General features: G+C 36.1%; 1 protein-coding gene across 1 annotated transcript in view; it reads right to left on the bottom strand.

The window, feature by feature from the left end:
- LOC128641644 (uncharacterized) overlaps positions 1 to 12,484 on the bottom strand; it is a 39,379-nt gene extending 26,895 nt beyond the window's left edge. The window contains exons 1-4 of the mRNA XM_053694179.1: positions 12,439 to 12,484; positions 7,776 to 8,108; positions 6,233 to 6,526; positions 3,154 to 3,258 (exon numbers count right to left, since the gene is read on the bottom strand). Of these exons, the coding sequence (XP_053550154.1) occupies positions 3,154 to 3,258; positions 6,233 to 6,526; positions 7,776 to 8,108; positions 12,439 to 12,484 (778 nt within the window). The remainder of the gene's footprint in view (positions 1 to 3,153; positions 3,259 to 6,232; positions 6,527 to 7,775; positions 8,109 to 12,438) is intronic.
- Positions 12,485 to 17,665: the final 5,181 nt, after the last annotated feature.

The following is a 17,665-nucleotide window of genomic DNA, read 5'->3' as shown; positions in this document are numbered from 1 at the left end:
AGCTGTAAAAACTAAAAAGCATATAGGGAACTTTTTCCTAGGTAAAACAAAAAAACATTCAACAGGGCCAATAAAGGGGAGAGTTATTTGGTAATTTATATAGCAAACAATATCATCATAATTATGACATAGCAAAAAAACATCATAACTAATGACATGCAACTTTGAAATATATTGTATATGTAAAGCAAGTCCAGCCGTAAATATATAAAAATAACCTTTATTGCTTCATGTGGGTGAAGATACAATAAAACAACGATCATCTGATTGTATCTTGACCCACATGGAACTATAAATGTATTTTTTATATATTTACACCTGGACTTGCTTTACAAATGTATTTATATGGGACTGGCCATCCATGTCTTTTGCCTGTAAGTGTGGATAAAATAAAAAGAAAGTGGACATAGAATTTTTAAATGTTGCTGCAAATTGTGAAAACAGATTTGACTACATTCAAATTGTAATGAGTAATATTGCGAAACACTCATATTTCATGTACCACAGATAATGTATATATATATAACAAAAACAATAGTGTGACTCAATTTATTGCTACATTCACTTTATTGCGGTGATCTGGAACCAAACCTGCAATATCTCCAAGGTACGCCTGTAATTACAGCTCACTTGTATTACTAACCATATATAGATGCAGTGACAATGCTAAATAAAGAATGGTAGAGAATTGAGAGACTCATTTACTCAGGAAGGAGGTTTATAAATATTATTATAATTTCATGGATCATTTGCTTGAATACATTGAAATAAAGTTTAGCATTTAGACTGGATGATCAAGTGGAATGTATCCCTTAAAGGAAGATGAAATCCAAAATGTAGTTTTCATGATAAAGATCATACAATTTTAAAGATCTTTCCAATTTACTTCTGTTATCAGATTTCTTCATTCTCTTGGCATCCTTTGTTGATGAAGCAGCAATACACTGAGAGCTAGTAAATTGGGTGAGACAATGACAAGAGGCCCATATGTGCTTGATAGCCTACCTGCTTTTAAACTAAGGATAAGAAAAACAAGAAAAATAGATCATTGGAAAGTTGTTTAAATTGTAGGCTCTGTCTGAATTATGAAAACCTAAATTTGATTTTACTGTCCCTTTAATAAATGAATAATAATAGAAAAGCCACAGAGCATGTTTACACTTTACAATCACATACTATAGAGCAGTGGTTGCCAACCGCGGTCCTCAAGGACCCCCAACAGTCCTGGTTTTCATTATAGCTAAACCAGTGCACAGGTGAAGTAATAAGCTGATCTGTAACCAACCTGCTCTCATCCATCAGCTGATTATTTCACCTGTGCACTGGTTCAGCTATAATGAAAACCAGGACTGTTGGGGGTCCTTGAGGACCGCGGTTGGCAATCACTGCTTTAGAGGACACAGGAGATATATCAACCAGTTACAGCAGCAGAGTTTGACTTGATAGAATTAAAATGTGCACAGTTGTAAATTGACATTTTATAACATTTAATTAAAAACCTACACAAAAAATTGAAAAAACATATTTTTCTATAAATACAGGATTCCATGGGGTAGATTTATTATCCAGCAGATGCTACATTCTACCCCCATCGTTTCAGGCTAACCTGAGACCGATGCTCCTTAACTAAAAGGTGGCGGACTGAAATCATCCTGATCAGATACGATTGGATGATTGACTGTGAGTGTGCAGGGGGCAGCATTGTACAAGCATTTTACTAGAAATGCATGTTTAATGCTCACAAGAAATGCTTGTGCAATGTTTACAAGAAATGCATGTTTAATGCTCACAAGAAATGCTTGTGCAATGATAAATGCCGACAGCGTTTGCTATCGCCATTTAGTGAGGTAGAGCTACAGCAAATCATGTCCGCTCGACCTATAGAAAATCTACCCCCATATATCTTGATCAAATGTAAGGGACATGAATTGTTTTAATGATTCAGATAGAACATGCAATTTTATATCACTTCCCAATTTATTTCTAGTATCTAATTTGTTTTGTGCTCTTTGGGGTAGATTTATTAATAGCGAATAAATCTCGACCTCACTAAATGGTGAAATGCTTGTTCAATGCCGCCCCCTGCTCACTCGCAACCAATCAGCTGCTAGCAGGGAGCGTCAATCATCCCTTTTAGGTGGCGGAGAAGTTAAAGAGCAGGGGACTTACGACTGCTGCTGCTTAACTTCCGTTTCTGGCGGATCTTAAACAATGGGGCGTTGATGCAGCATCCGCTGCTTAATAAATTCACCCCTTTGTATATTTTGTGGAAAAATATACCTAGGTAGGCTCAGAAGCTGCTGATTGCTGGCTGCACATCTATACCTCTTGTCATTGGCTTTCAGCTAGCTCCCAGTAGTGCTGCTTCTAAAACAAAGGATACCAAGAGAATGAAGCAAATGAGATAATAGAAGAAAATTGTAAATGTGTTTAATATTTTATGATCTATCTCAGTTGTGAAAGAAAACTTTGAGGTTTCAGGTCCCTTTAACTGATTTCCATGATGGATAAATTCCTTTTTGAAGTGACATAAAGCCCAGAATGTTATTTTATGACAAAGTTTCCAATTTAATTTGAATCTCACATTTGCTTTGTTCTCATGGTATTCTTGTTGAAAAAAATCATATCTAGGTACCTGACTAAGGAGCATGCACCTGTCTGGAACACTAATCATCTAATGCTCTTTCAAATGTATAACATTATTAAACGCATTCTTGCAAAAGTGCCGCTGTATAGTGCTCCAGAGAGATGCATGCCCCTAAACCAGACATCCTCAAACGTGGCCCTCCAGAGGTTTTGGAACTACATTTCCCATGATGCTGATATGCTAGCTGAGAATCATGGGAAATGTAGTTCCAAAACCTCTGGAGGGCCAAGTTTGAGGCTGTCTGCCCTAAACAAAGGGTTATAAGAGAACAAAGTAAATTTGATATACAAGTACATTGTAAAGATTTTTTTTCTTTTCTGAATCTTAAAATAAACATTCCTTTAAGGCAAGGAAGGATCTAGTTAAATTCATGCATAGATGTCTAATGCCTACAGCGGCTTATTAAGATTGGCACCATGTTGTGCACTGGATTATCTGCAGGTTAGAAATGGAGTTGGCAAATGATTTCAGGTAATATAAGAATAAAACGTCTATTGCGCGTTTACCTTTTGTCTGGCGACATTTAAACCGTAGTATAACACCTGTCACAGCTCCAACTAGAACCACAGCCGCGGCACAGGAGACCACAATAACCACAATAGGTTGCTCATCTATAGGAATGAATGAAAATGCCCTTTAATACAGATTTGTTTGTGTTTTTTATCATTATCTCTGCATTATATAAAAAGAGAAGTGAAACTGTGTAGATTTAATAAGAAGAACTGAAAAATTGTATTTATTATTCGAAAACAAAAGCTTTAATTTAATGGGCTAGGAGAAAAATTATTTAGTGATTCAGACAGAAGAAACTTTCCAATTTGCTTCTATAATTAAAGGGACACTGAACCCAAATTTTTTCTTTCATGATTCAGATAGAACATGCAATTTTAAGCAACTTTCTAATTTACACCGATTATCAATTTTTCTTCGTTCTCTTGCTTTCTTTTTTGAAAAAGAAGGCATCTAAGCTATTTTTTGGGTTAAGAACCATGGAAAGCACTTGTTTATTGGTGGGTGAATTTATCCACCAATCAGCAAGAACAACACAGTTTGTTCACCAAAAAAATGGGCTGGCATCTAAACTTACATTCTTGCATTTCAAATAAAGATACCAAGAGAATGAAAACAATTTGATAATAGGAATCAATTAGAAAGTTGCTTAAAATTGCATGCTCTATCTGAATCACCAAAGAAAAAAAATTGGGTTCAGTGTCCCTTTAAATTTGCTTTGTTCCCATGATATTCTGTGTTAAAGAGATACCTAGGTAGACGTCTGGCGCACTATATGGTAGGGAATAGTGCTGCCCTCTAGTGCTCTTGCAGATGGATAACAATCTTGCAAAACTGTTGCCAAATAGTGCTCAAGACACATGCATGCTCCTGATCTTACCTCCCTGTTCTTCAACAAAAGATACAAAAGAAGAAAATGTGATGATAAAAGTAAATTAGAAAGTTGTTTAAAATTCCATGTTCTATCTGAATGAAATAATATTTTGGGGTTTCCTGTCCCTTTAAGTGTCAATGCCAAAAAATATTTCCCGAAATACTGTATTTATGCAAAAATGAAAAATACAAGATAGTAAATGCAATAAAATGAAAGTTTTTTTGTACTTAAGGTTTTTAATATTTTTTATAGCAGGGAATATTGTTTACATTTTATTTCATGTTGTCTTTTATCACAGCAAGTTGACTGAAAGAACATTTGTAGGGTATTTGAAGATTCCTCACAGTTCTCCTTGTTGTTAAAGGGCCATAATATCCAAATGTTTTAACCCTTGAAAGTGCTGCAGCATAGCTGTAAAAACCTGACTAGAAAATATCACCTTAACATCTCTAGGTAAAAAAGAAAGATATTTTACCTCAAAATGTCCTAAGTATTCACACACTATTGTAAAGGGCTTTAAGCAGCAAATCAGTATGTCTGTCCCGGGACAGGCAAGGGAGTGAGCCTCATGCACACTCATGTTATTTCCCTATTTAGTTTAAGGATGTTTACTATGAAATCTCATGTGAGTTAAGTGAAATCTCATGAAATCACAGTAAAAGAGTTCATGACCTAAGCATTGCTGATGCCGATTGGCTGCTGTTAATTTCTTCCTTTTTTTTTTTTAAACTGGGCAGTAACTGAAAGATAACTTTTACATAATACTTACTCTGGTAATCTGAGGAAGTTGTGTTGTAAAATATTTTCCTTTTTTTACATAGAGATTCTCAGGTGATATTTTCCTGTCATCTTTTTACAGTTATACTGCATCACTTTCAAGTGATTTAGCATATGAGTATTATGTCCCTTTAAGCTTTCCCTAAAATAATCTTCTCTTTTTTTTTAAAATTAAATGCTACATATAGTATCTAAAATGACAGAAAAAGGTAACCTAAACTAGGAATCAAGTTACACTACATTCTCGTTACAATCATACTTGTATACACTAAAACAGGTTCCTTGCAGTATATATGAGATTTATTGATTTATTTGCATCCATAGAATACATTTATTTATGACCAGCTAACAACTGTAAGAGATTGATGAAGGAAATAAATGAACAAAAATATTTTTAAGGATTTGAAAATTATTAAAACATTCTGATTTATATTAAATATCAGTTAAATTTCCTGGATTTCACAGATAGTCAAGAGCTGATTGAATGTTCAGCCGTTTATATTTACATCACTGAAAATTGCAAGCAAAATGTGTTGACATTTTTAATGATATAATGAATGTAATATACATTTCAGATGGCTAAATCTAAGCAACACATACTATCTTGCAAGGTTTATGTTGTATAATAAATTTGTCCATGTTATATCCATCAAGGAATAATTAAACTGAACAACCAGAAAATTATTGGGTATCAGCCAAGGGTCATCAGAGTAAAGAAGTGACCATATCCCCAACTGGACAATTTTTGAAGTCTAAGGTATAATTGATGCATTGTGTGCTAGAGTTCATTTATAAGGTTCCTCAAAGGAAGCATCATAACGTGTCAGAAAAGAAAGATATTTGGCAGACCTATCATCTTGGAATAAATATGAAAATCAAGTCAAGGGTTTTCAATAAGAAATGGATTGAGCATTATGTTGCTAATTTTAGTTCCATGTATAAGATGCACTTGGAGTTGTTACGCACCTGTGGTAAAGAAGTCAGTTATCACGCAACACTACTAGATGACCAAGGTGAAATCTAATATTCTGCATTAGTGGTTGATAAAACGTTTATTGGCTTGTTTCACCAGTACAGGGTCAATGGTGCTGATAGGATCTATAATTGTAGCAGCAAAGAAGGAAGGCATGGGTCAGTAAGTGTGTCCAGGTTGTAGTATAATATCTGGATTTCTCTGCTTGTTTGACCAAAGAAAAAAGTAGTTGGGTTGTGTCTACTAGACTCAATACACATTTATTTCCCCAGTTGGCAAATTAACTCAAACTGGGCAAATCTAAAACTTTTATATATCAAATTCTCATTTGTATTGAATAAAAACACATTATTAACATTTTTCTTGAGACGTAAAGTTTCAATAAACAACAAACACATAAATACATATAATGTCCCAACTATCAAAATGACTGAGACTTATGGATATTTACCTATATAAACTGGATAGAAGTCTTCCTGAAGAGGCTCCTTAAGGGATGCATGTTGAACTCTGCAGGACAGCATCCTTTTCTCGTGATTCTTTGTTATTGTTACTGTGCTGTCCACATTGTAGGTACCATTGAAGTTCTGGTGAACTTTGCCCAAGAGTGACCTTTGTAGGATTTCTCCATCTCCAAGCCAAGTAATGTTAATGTCAGCTGGATAAAATCCAATGGCTGAGCAGTGTAGCATATGGTCCTTATTTCTAATAATTACCTTATTAGGAATTGTGATTATAGGTGGAACTGCAAATAGAAATGACAAGAAGCACAAAAAAGGATGTATATAACTGGTTATTATATGTAACAGAACAGCCAACCTCACTGGTCACACTTTTTACAAAGACTGTGGCAGGATTACAATACTCAAAAAAGACAGGTGGAGGTGGTGCCTGTTGTATCTGAAATAGAACTCGAACTAACCCAATTCAAATTGGATGTCTAATCTATGTCAGAGAATACTTTAGATATTTTCAGCAGAATATTAATTGGTATATACAGTAAGATAAAATAATGAAAAAATACAGTACATTAAAGATTTAATGTGACACAAGGAAAATTATATAAAAAAACCTAATTAGATAAAATCCATAATGGTGTGTCTTCTCACAATGCAAGCTAAATATCTGTATTATATAAAATCTAAAAGACACCGGTGTCTATATAATTGCTAAAAAATTCAAGTATGGATACAGTCATGCGGTCAGGTGCCAGGCATCCCCCTCATGATTTCCCGGTTCCCGTTTTGAGAGACAGCACAGCAGTGAGTGACTCCACTGCTCCACACATCACTGAGCAGTGAGCACAGATAGGCAGGCAGGTTTAGGCTAGCAGCGCAACTTCGCAAGTCCCACGGCACGCCCACAACATTCATAGTGAAATTGGGCAGGGGAGGAGCAAAGTACAAACAAACAAAAGCAGCTGGGAAAACTATTTGTGGAAATTGAAGCGCTGGCTCAAGGGGCAAAAAATGAAGTGTTTCTACAACTTCCCCAGCCCCACTAATGTTCACAAATGCTGGCCCCTCTAATAAAAAAATATATGCATCTCTACATTGTATTTCTTTGAATTTAAATAAAATTAAAAAAAAAAAAATTCTGCCGGTGTCACCCCCTAGAGGGTGTCACCCGGGTGTGGCCCGCACCCCACGCACCCCCTAGTGACGCCACTGCAAAAAACGAATGCATACACTTATGTTCAAATGGCGCTTATTGAGAATTTGAAAATTTACATAATTTACAAATATTATAATGGTTAGAAATTGATTATACATATCTTAAAAAGCATATAAACCCGCGTATATTGATATGCAATAATAGTTGTATTTATCGATAAGGACAAGTGATTGAATTGTCTATAACTCTATCAGAAAGTGTCATAATACTCTACCACATATAAAACAGGTGATAAAGATATATTACAGTCATGCTCAGTATTTGACATACAACTTATTTGAAATACCAAAATCATGGTTAATATAACATTAAATCCTTACCTAGGATCTCCAGCTTGATGTCTCTCTCATCTTTTTCTGGACTATAAATCACTACACATCTGTAGGTTCCTCCATCTGAGATGGTTACATCTGACAGGGTCAGAGACACATTACCATCCTTTGCAGCTTCTTTATTAAATGATACTCCTGTAGAATATTTGCTCAGTCCTTTGTTATCATATCTAAGGATCTCTTTGTCATTAAAGTACCAGAATACAGCAAGGAATTTAAGTTCAATAGAGGGTTTTCCAACAGTAAATATACAAGGGAGAAGGATATCTGAGCCATTCAGTGCATGTTGAGGTGAAGGCGCAGATAACTGAAGCAATACACCTGCATGGGCATATATCCAAACAAATATACACATGGTTAGTCATAATATATCATTTTATTTTACATAGCATTAAAGTAGCACACACTTAAAAGGACAATACATGCGTATATATATATATATAATTAAAAGATCTTTAGCATTTAAAACCACCCTTTTGTTGGCAAATTATGTATTGTTTAATGTTTCCTAGCCTTTTCAGTATTATCTAGATTATCTCTTTTTTTTGGTCAATCAAGCACTGATCTAGGTCTCTTGGTAAAAAGTGAAAACTATTTAAGTTCAATACAACAAAAGTGGGCAAAACTTAATTAATTAATTAATTAATTAATTAATTAATTAATGCTTTTGAAATGCATAATGCATTTATTACTGAATAAAGTTATGATTGTCTGTTGTTTAAAAGTTTGTTTAACTCTATGGCAACTAAAATAGGCTGTTGAAAAACATTGTCAACCAATTAACACTGTGGGGCCCATTTAACAAGCTCCGTAAGGAGCTTGTGGGCCCGTGTTTCTGGCGAGTCTTCAGACTCGCCAGAAACAGCAGTTATGAAGCAGCGGTCACAAAGACCGCTGCTCCATAACCCTGTCCGCCTGCTCTGAGCAGGCGGACAGGAATCACCAGAAATCAACCCGATTGAGTACGATCGGGTTGATTAACACCTCCCTGCTTTGGCCGCGAGTCTGCAGGGGGCGGCGTTGCATTAGCAGCTCTTGTGAGCTGCTGGTGCAATGCTGAATACGGAGAGCGTATTGCTTCCAACTTCAGCGAGGTCTTGCGGACCTGATCCGCACTGTCGGATCAGGTCCGCAAGACCTTTCATAAATAGGGGCCTGTGAGTGATGTCAGTGAGACACCCTTAAAATCCATACACTATTAGTAGTGCTCACTAGTTACTAAATGTTTTCATTAGCAGGCGCAGCTTTTGTACTTGCTTGACAGAAAATGTGAGATTCTATGTATCTTAAAAGGACAGGAAACCCCACATTTTTCTGTAATGATTCAAATAAAGCATTAAATTGTAAACAACTTTCTAATTTTTTTCTATTATCTAATTTTCTTTGTTCTCTTGGTATCTTTGGTTCCAAAGCAGGGCCGTAAGCTCAGGAGCCAGTCTAGAGCGCTATGTGGCAGCAGCTTTGCAAGAATGTTATTCATTTGTCAGAGCACTAGAGGGCAGCAATCTTTCCTACCATTTCATGCTCCGGACACCTACCTAGGTATCTCTTCAACACAGAATATCGTGGGAACAAAACAAATTTGATAATAGAAGTAAATTAGAAACAATTTTTGTGGGATTTCATATACTGTACCTTTAAAAAAAAATGTGAACAATGTGAGGAGATTTGTTACATAAAAGTTGTTTACTGTACTAAAATAGTCTACAGGTTGGTTGGTGGTATTTTGTCTTTAGTAGGTGTTCTGCTTGTAATCCCCTCACACAATACTGCAAATGACTCAACCAAAGCTAACTTATAGGACCATCAAATACAGTAGATAAAAAAGAGAATATAATAAGAGTCTATATTTAAAATGATTTTTTATTTCTGACAAATTTCAAAATGTTTTCCATTTGCCTGCCCCTATATCATGTGACAGCTATCTACCAATCACAGACTCACATGTGTATGCACTTTGAACTATTGCACATGCTCAGAAGAAGTTGGTGCCTATAAAAAGACTATACATTATTTGATAATTGAAGTAAATTTAAAAGTTCTTTAAAGGGACATAAAACTTAAACATTTTCTTTCATGATTCAGAGAGAAGATATAATTTTCCAATTTATGCCTATTATCTAATTTGCTTCATTTTCTTGGCAACTTTTGTTAAAGGAGTAGCAATGCACTACTGGGAGCTAGCGGGAACACATAACGTGAGCCAATGGCAAGAGTCAAATATGTGCTGCCATCCAATTAGCAGCTAGCTCTCAGTAGCATAATGCTGATCCTGAGCCTACCTAGATATGTTTTTTTAACTAACAATATTAAGAAAATGAAGCAAATTAGATAATAGAAGTAAATTGGAAAGTTGTTTAAAATTGCATTCTTGATCTGAATCATGAAAGAAAAATAATTTCCCTTTAAAATTGCATTTTCTACCCAAACCATGAAAGTTTACTTTAGTGTCCCTTAAAGGGACATACTAATAAAAATTCAATATATGAATGAGTGCATTATAATTTGAATTGAAATATTTCTGTGATAAACTTGTATAACAATTATGTTTCTAGTAGGTTATTACTGTTTCAGCTGCATATGCACGTATGCTGTGCATACCCCATGCACAAATATATTGCAAGATGCTTTTATTCAACAATGAAATTCACTTAGGGATATATCAATTTTAAATATTATGTCACTTAAAGAGACTAAATGTAATTTTATGTTTAGTTATCTATAGTAAAAAAAACAGGAAGTTACTTTCAAATTTTATTTCCCTCAGTTTTTCTTTAAATTAAAGTTGGTTTTTTTTCAGTTCCTACCAGAGAGGTAGGGAATAGGATTTATATTCTGAACCTGTAACAATCTACACTGAGATTGCTGGATTGGTAGAAGAGCTCAATATATAGATTGCACACATACATATATATATATATATATATATAAATACCATGTCCCATGAAAAGTGAATAACCTTTTTTTGTTTTTAAAATAGAAATACTTCAAACTTTCTGCTAGATTACGAGTCTTGCGTTAGGGTTAAAAAGCAGCGTTGAGAGGTCCCAACGCTGCTTTTTAATGCCCGCTGGTATTACGAGTCTTGCAGGTACAGGTGTACCGCTCACTTTTTCGGCCAGACTCGAAAATACCGCAAATCCACCTACGTCAATTGCGTATCCTATATTTTCAATGGGACTTGCATAGCGCCGGTATTACAAGTCTGACAAAAAGTGAGCGGTAGACCCTCTCCTGTCAAGCCTGGTACCGCATTTTAAAGTCAGTAGTTAAGAGTTTTATGGTACAACGCCGTAGCATAAAACTCTTAACTAAAGTGCTAAAAAGTACACTAACACCCATAAACTACCTATTAAACCCTAAACTGAGGTCCCCCCACATCACAAACACTAAAATAAATGTTTTAACCCCTAATCTGCCGAACCGGACATCGGCCCCACTATAATAAATATATTAACCCCTAAACCGCCGTAATACCAGCATTGTCTGTAGGTGAGTGGTGAGCATAAACTGCTGGTTAGCACCGCATAGCCTCTAACGCAAAACTCGTAATCTAGGCTATAGTTCTTCACCTAAAATAAACTGGTATTTAAGTGGTGTTAACCTTCTATAGTGCTAATGTTTTTTTAAGCTTCACTTGCAATCTCGGCCTTATTGTGTATGCAGATGTATTATTTGCTGGTATATTCTATGCACAATTATATGAAAATTAAGTTAATGTTTCATTAAGAAATCTGCTGTTTATCCTGGAGTGAGTGACATTTTCAAAATTAAAGGGACACAAAACCTAAAAAAATTTCTTTCATGATTCAGATAAAAAATATAATTTAAAACAACTTCCCAATTTACTTCTATTATATAAATTGATTCATTATCTTGGTATCCTTTGTTGAAGAAGCAGCAATGCACTACTGGGAGCTAGCTGACCACATTGGTCAGTTGATAATATGAGGCATGTATGTTCTGCTATCAATCAGCAGCTCCTGAACCTACTTAGGTATGCTTTTCCACAAAGAGTACCAAGTGAACAAAGTTGTTTAAAATCACATGCTCTATCTGAATCATGAAATAAAAAAAAATGTGTGCAATGTCTGACTGCAACCACCCAAGAATTACAACCATTGCAAAATTCTATACAACTTTAGTTTCTATGTACATAAAATTCGCTCTTGCCTTTTTACGCATAACAGAATGCCCTGGTAAACCATTGGTTTTGTTTTTTTTATTTAGAAATTTCTGCAACTATCCAGTTACTAAATAAATACGTTTTATTGTACAAATGACATTTTCCTAATGGTTTAAAAAACTAATTTACCACTACCTGTACTAAAAATATAACCAATATACAAACTAAGAACAAACCACAATCATCTAGAAAAATGAATTAAACTTTTTATCTACAAAATCCCCTATAAAAGATGTTTGTCTGTTGAAAATCATTAGATAAGTTTGTCTAAAGTATTGTGAATAACCTCATAGTCTAAAATGTTCTTTTAATACATTAACTGAGATTTGCAACTGTTTAAATTTTAGTTTTAGTTTTAAATGCTGTCCCTCTGCTCAACAAACAATAGAAATCCTCACGTCACAAATTGTTCCTTAACTTTATATTTCTTTTCATTCAGAAATTCCGCAAGTGAATACAACTCACATGTTTTGTGTAGCAGAAGAAACAGCAGTATTCGGAGATGAGCCATTTGTCTGTATTTGATATATGTCTATGTTTGATTTGGCAGTGTACTTTGCACCGCTACATAGCTGTCATAGTCTGTGACAAAAGCCAGAAATTATTAACCCTTTCCCTGATTATTCATTATATGCTGCTGACTCTGTTTTTAGACCTGCATTTAAGTATCGCTTTTTTAGTGTGTTTTTATGAAAGGTGTCCACATAAATCATGTATTGTACTAGATTAATTGAAGTTCAAGAATCTGCCAAAGAAACATTCTTTTAAAGGTGAGATAATGTTTAAAATTCACCTATCGTTTCTACAATTTTCTTAGTGGATGTCCCTATCATTAACATCTATACTTACGTTAAGTGCCCAATATATGATAGCTCACACTACAAATGAAAACAGCTAACAATAAGAAAGGAACTTAAATTTGTGTTAACTTGAGAATGGTTAATGTAGTACCTTTATATAAAAAGGGCAGTAGGGAAGGCTCTGGTAACTATAGGCCTGTGAGTTTAACTTAAGTAGTAGGAGAATTAATGGAAACTCTTTAAAAGAATTATGACTTACATAAAGACAAAACAACAACAGAACAAAAAGAGAGCGAGAGCAATATTCCAATGTCCCAAAAGACTAAAACAGTCTTACTTAAATACAGATGATACGCTGTTCTGAATGTGAACTAGTTAATGTGGTATATCTAAGAGCCGTATATGAGCTTCAAGCTTCTCACTGCTTCTTCGTTAAAAATGCTGCTTGCTTCACAGCTACACACACCATCTCCAGTCTAAAAGCGCAGAGGGAAACACAGAAAACCCACAACAGTGTAAAATCAAAAACAACAAGGTTTAATTTATCACATGCTATCTTCTCACAAACACATAAAATGTGTGCACTATAAAAGCAATGGCACTGGGGGAGTCAGGAGCATAATCCGGTCACTCCATTCAAATTTGTCTGTGTCAGTGTGTGATGTCACCACCCGGAAAATTCCTGAGATGATCCCCCTCTTCTCCCTGTCAGAGTCTTCAACACACACTACTCACACCAACGCGTTTCCCAGCCTCTCCTGGAAATTGTTTAAAATGACATGCTCTATCTGAATCATGAAAGTTTATTTTGGCCTAGACTGTTCCTTTAAAGGGACAATACACGGATATTGTTTTTATATGAATGTATTTTCAATGACTTGTTATACCAGCTGCAGAGTATAAAATGTAAGATAAATTGCATTTTCAGGTTTATTTGTGTATATGAAATAGCTGGTTTTGTTCTTTTAAACCACAGCCTATTACAATGGGTTAAGTATCAGGTAATGCCATATCTCATTATGTTATCACTTTGTGTACACACACTTGCTTCTTTATCTTATATTTGTCTGGAAAACTAAAGCTCAATACATAGAGAGAACAATGGAAAATTGTCATTTTATTACTTAACTATCCTGCACCCCACTGTGAGTGTAATTTATTCTGCTGGCTGTGTTTACTTAGGCTATTCAATAGCTGAGACTCCAGTATCAAAACTTTCAGTATAGATTGGGAAACCACAGGCTAAATCGGCTATTTCAGAGGCCAAAATAGGGGTAAAGGAGCTACTTGTAAACAATTTAATACACTCCAGCAGGTAAAATGGATCATTGTGAACAATTTAAATGGGAGAATTGTGGGGGGTAAACTGTCCCGTTAGGGGTGCCTCCTACTTTTTCTTATTCAAAAGAGAGACATTTACATTACAATATATTGCTCAACAAAATAAGCAGATGCTTTCTCTCCATACCAGCAATTTTTTGAGTATTAGGCCCGGAGTGTCTTAGTAAATTGAGAACACTCAGCTGTGGGTGCAGTTACTAGAGTTGTTCCTCTGCGATCAATTCTGTTTTGCATATAATACACTTTTTTAACAGAGTTGACACAGAGGGGCCGATTGACTAAAGTGCGGACGGAAATGATACAATGTAGCCTATCATGTCCACCTCACATCGATAAATGCAGACAGCATACGCTGTCTGTATTTATCATTGCACAAGCAGTTCTTGTGAACTGATTGTGCAATGCTGACCCCTGCAGATTTGTGGCCAATCGGCCGCTAGCAGGGGTGTCAATCAGCACGATCTTATAGGATCAGATGGATTGAAGACCGCAGCCTCAAAGGCAGCGGACAAGTTATGGAGCAGCGGTCTTTAGACCACTGCTTCATAACTATTGTTTCCGGCGAGCCTGAAGGAAACAGGAGCATCAAGCTCCATTCGGAGCTTGATAAATCAGCCCCACTGGGAGAATTGGACTGAAATCTAAAGTTCAAGATCACAAAGTACAATATTAAGCATTTAGAAAAGAAAAATCCAAACATTAATTACAGATTCAATTGCACTTTTCCGATTGTTACAGAATAGGACATGGGAATTATTATTTCAGATGATTTGAAATGTGTTAAACAATGCAGGCCTGTAAAATGCTTGTTTGTATAGGTAGAGATATTTGCAGCAGAAATACTACAATTTTTATGCCACATTTTAGATTAGTTGTTAGGCCTCATCCTGAATACTGTGTGCATTTGTGGAGGCCATATCTTCTAAAGGAACTAAAGAAACTGAAATCTGTTTAAAGGTGGGCAGCTAAAATTTTAAATGGTCTGATAAAAAATTTTTACAAACAAAGGCTCAACAGCCTAAACATGCATAGGCCTCTATTTATCAAGCTCCGTAAGGAGCTTGATGGCCCCTGTTTCTGGCGAGTCTTCAGACTCACCAGAAACAGCAGTTATGAAGCAGCGGTCACAAAGACCGCTGCTCCATAACCTGTCCACCTGCTCTGAGCAGGCGGACAGACATTGCCGGAAATCAACCCGATCTAGTACGATCGGATTGATTGACACCCCCCTGCTGGCAGCCCATTGGCCGCGAGTCTGCAGGGGGCGGCATTGCACCAGCAGCTCAATGCTGAATATGGAGAGCGTATTGCTCTCCGCATTCAGCGAGGTCTTGCGGACCTGATCCGCAGTGTCGGATCAGGTCCACAAGACCTTGTTAAATAGAGGCCCTAGCCTAGAGGAGAGAAGTGAAATAAATTATATGATAGAAACTTTTAAGTATATTAAGGGGCTTAAAAAAGTGGAAGATGAAAGCATTTTTCAGAGGGAGTTCCTATATATAGCCACTCAGTCCATCTCTCTAGACTAAGTTAGTCTACCTGGTCATGTGCCCTGTTGATACTTACCTTGTTCTTGTGCCCTGTTGATACTTACCTTGGTCTTGTGCCCTGTTGATACTGACCTTGTTCCTGTGCCTGCTGCGTTTACAAGCTGGTTGCTTACCTTGTTCATGTGCCTGCCAAGTTTGCTGTGCTTGCTGTACCAGTGGCAGCTTACCTGAAACCTGCTGTATCTGCTCCACCTACCTGGTATCTTGTGGCAACCATCGCCAACAGTATCCTGTACCTGCTGAATTTCCAGTGCCAGTGGCAGCTTACCTTAATCCTGCTGTATGCACTGCACCTACCTGGTATCCCGAGGCAACCTTGCCACCAGTACCCACTGGATATCCTTTGCCAGCTTGTCCACTTAAACCTACAAGACACTGCTATTTCCTGACCCCTTTTGACTAATCGCACAGAGCTTGACCTTTTGCCTGTTCCTGGACTCTGCCTCCTTGGTACCTCAGTTGCTGGCCTGATCTCATTGTACCCAACCTTTGGCCTGTTTCTGGACTGCTGTTGTTTGAACCTTGAAATTGACCAATACTTGGTTTTGTTTTCTATTATTTATTAACGTATTTTAAAATACTTTTATTTTCCTGCTTATCTATTCCTGGTTATGGAGTTATACTCACCTTAAGCCCTCACACTGGAATTGTCATTAGATACCGCCTCTATTTTGTTCAGACTGTCATTACTAGGGGACGGCCCTATGAATATTGTGACAGCTGTGACAGTCATGTAAAAGAAGGGCGCACAAATGTGCTGATAATTATCATTATTGGGAACAATATCCAAATTCAGTCTGACGTGATATATTTAGTTAGTCAACCATGTGCTTACAGCAGTATCCATCTTAGGAGAATTCTTAAATAATTGACACATGTAAATCAGGTAAAACATAAAGGGCTAGATTATGAGTGGAGTGGTAATGTTAGCCTGGTAGCAATATTTCAATTGTACACTTTTTACAAGTTAAAGGAACATGAAACCCAATTTTTTTCTTTCATGATTTAAAAAGAGAATATCATTTTAAACAACTTTCTTTTTTACTTCTATTATCTAATTTGCTTCATTGTCTTGATAGTCTTTGCTGAAAAGCATATCTAGATAGGCTCATTAGCTGCACATAGATGCCTCATGTGATTGGCTATTTCTTCAACAAAAGATATTGAAATAATAAAGCAAATTAGATAATAGAAGTAAATTGGAATGTTGTTTAAAATTGAATTCTCCATCTGTATCATAAAAGAAACATTTTGGGATTAATGTCCCTTTAAAAAGTAATGCGATCAGTTGAACACAACAACACAAAATCAAGGCCAAATATTCCAAATCTAAGTCTTCTTCAGAGAGCTGAGAAACAAGATGCCTTCAGAGAGATGCACAGGTAAAGGAGAGTGGTTACCATGAACAGTCAATTCAAAAGCTTTTTACTCCAATTGGTTGTGTTCTTGCAAACTCCCACAGCCTTTTCACTTTTCCACAACTACTCACTGATTTACTAGAAACTGACCACAATATAATTCTTTACAATTCCTTTTTATTGATACTGTGGCTGATTTCTAGGATCCCTATTCTTTCCAGGGACTTTTGGATACACTTACAGCCTAAAAATATTGGTTTTCTTGGTATCAAAATGATCCATTCTCAGCTCCTTAAAATGTAACATTTTTATCCATTCTTCATTATGAACCTAATTTTAAACGTTTTTTTTCTTCATTTAATAACTATACTTTTTGTTAAGAATATAACAGAGTAATACTCATTGCATTTATTAAACCCTATGGGGGGTAGTTATCAACATGTCAACTTTCCTGCCTTCGCCAGCCCAATACGCCCGCCTAAGCTCGCCTACCATCACCACCGCGGACCTGAAAAAATTTGCCTAAGTTATCAATAAATCTGTCAAAAAGCCGCGCACCAAGTACGGGGCGATGAGCGGCGGATTGTGAAAGTTATCACTCATCCGATCTCGCTGCTCTTCGGCTTTTTTACAGCTTTATTGC

The sequence above is a fragment of the Bombina bombina genome, chromosome 11, assembly GCF_027579735.1.
Source record: "Bombina bombina isolate aBomBom1 chromosome 11, aBomBom1.pri, whole genome shotgun sequence".
Taxonomy (NCBI): Eukaryota; Metazoa; Chordata; class Amphibia; order Anura; family Bombinatoridae; genus Bombina; species Bombina bombina.
This window is presented reverse-complemented; position numbering and strand designations above follow the sequence as displayed.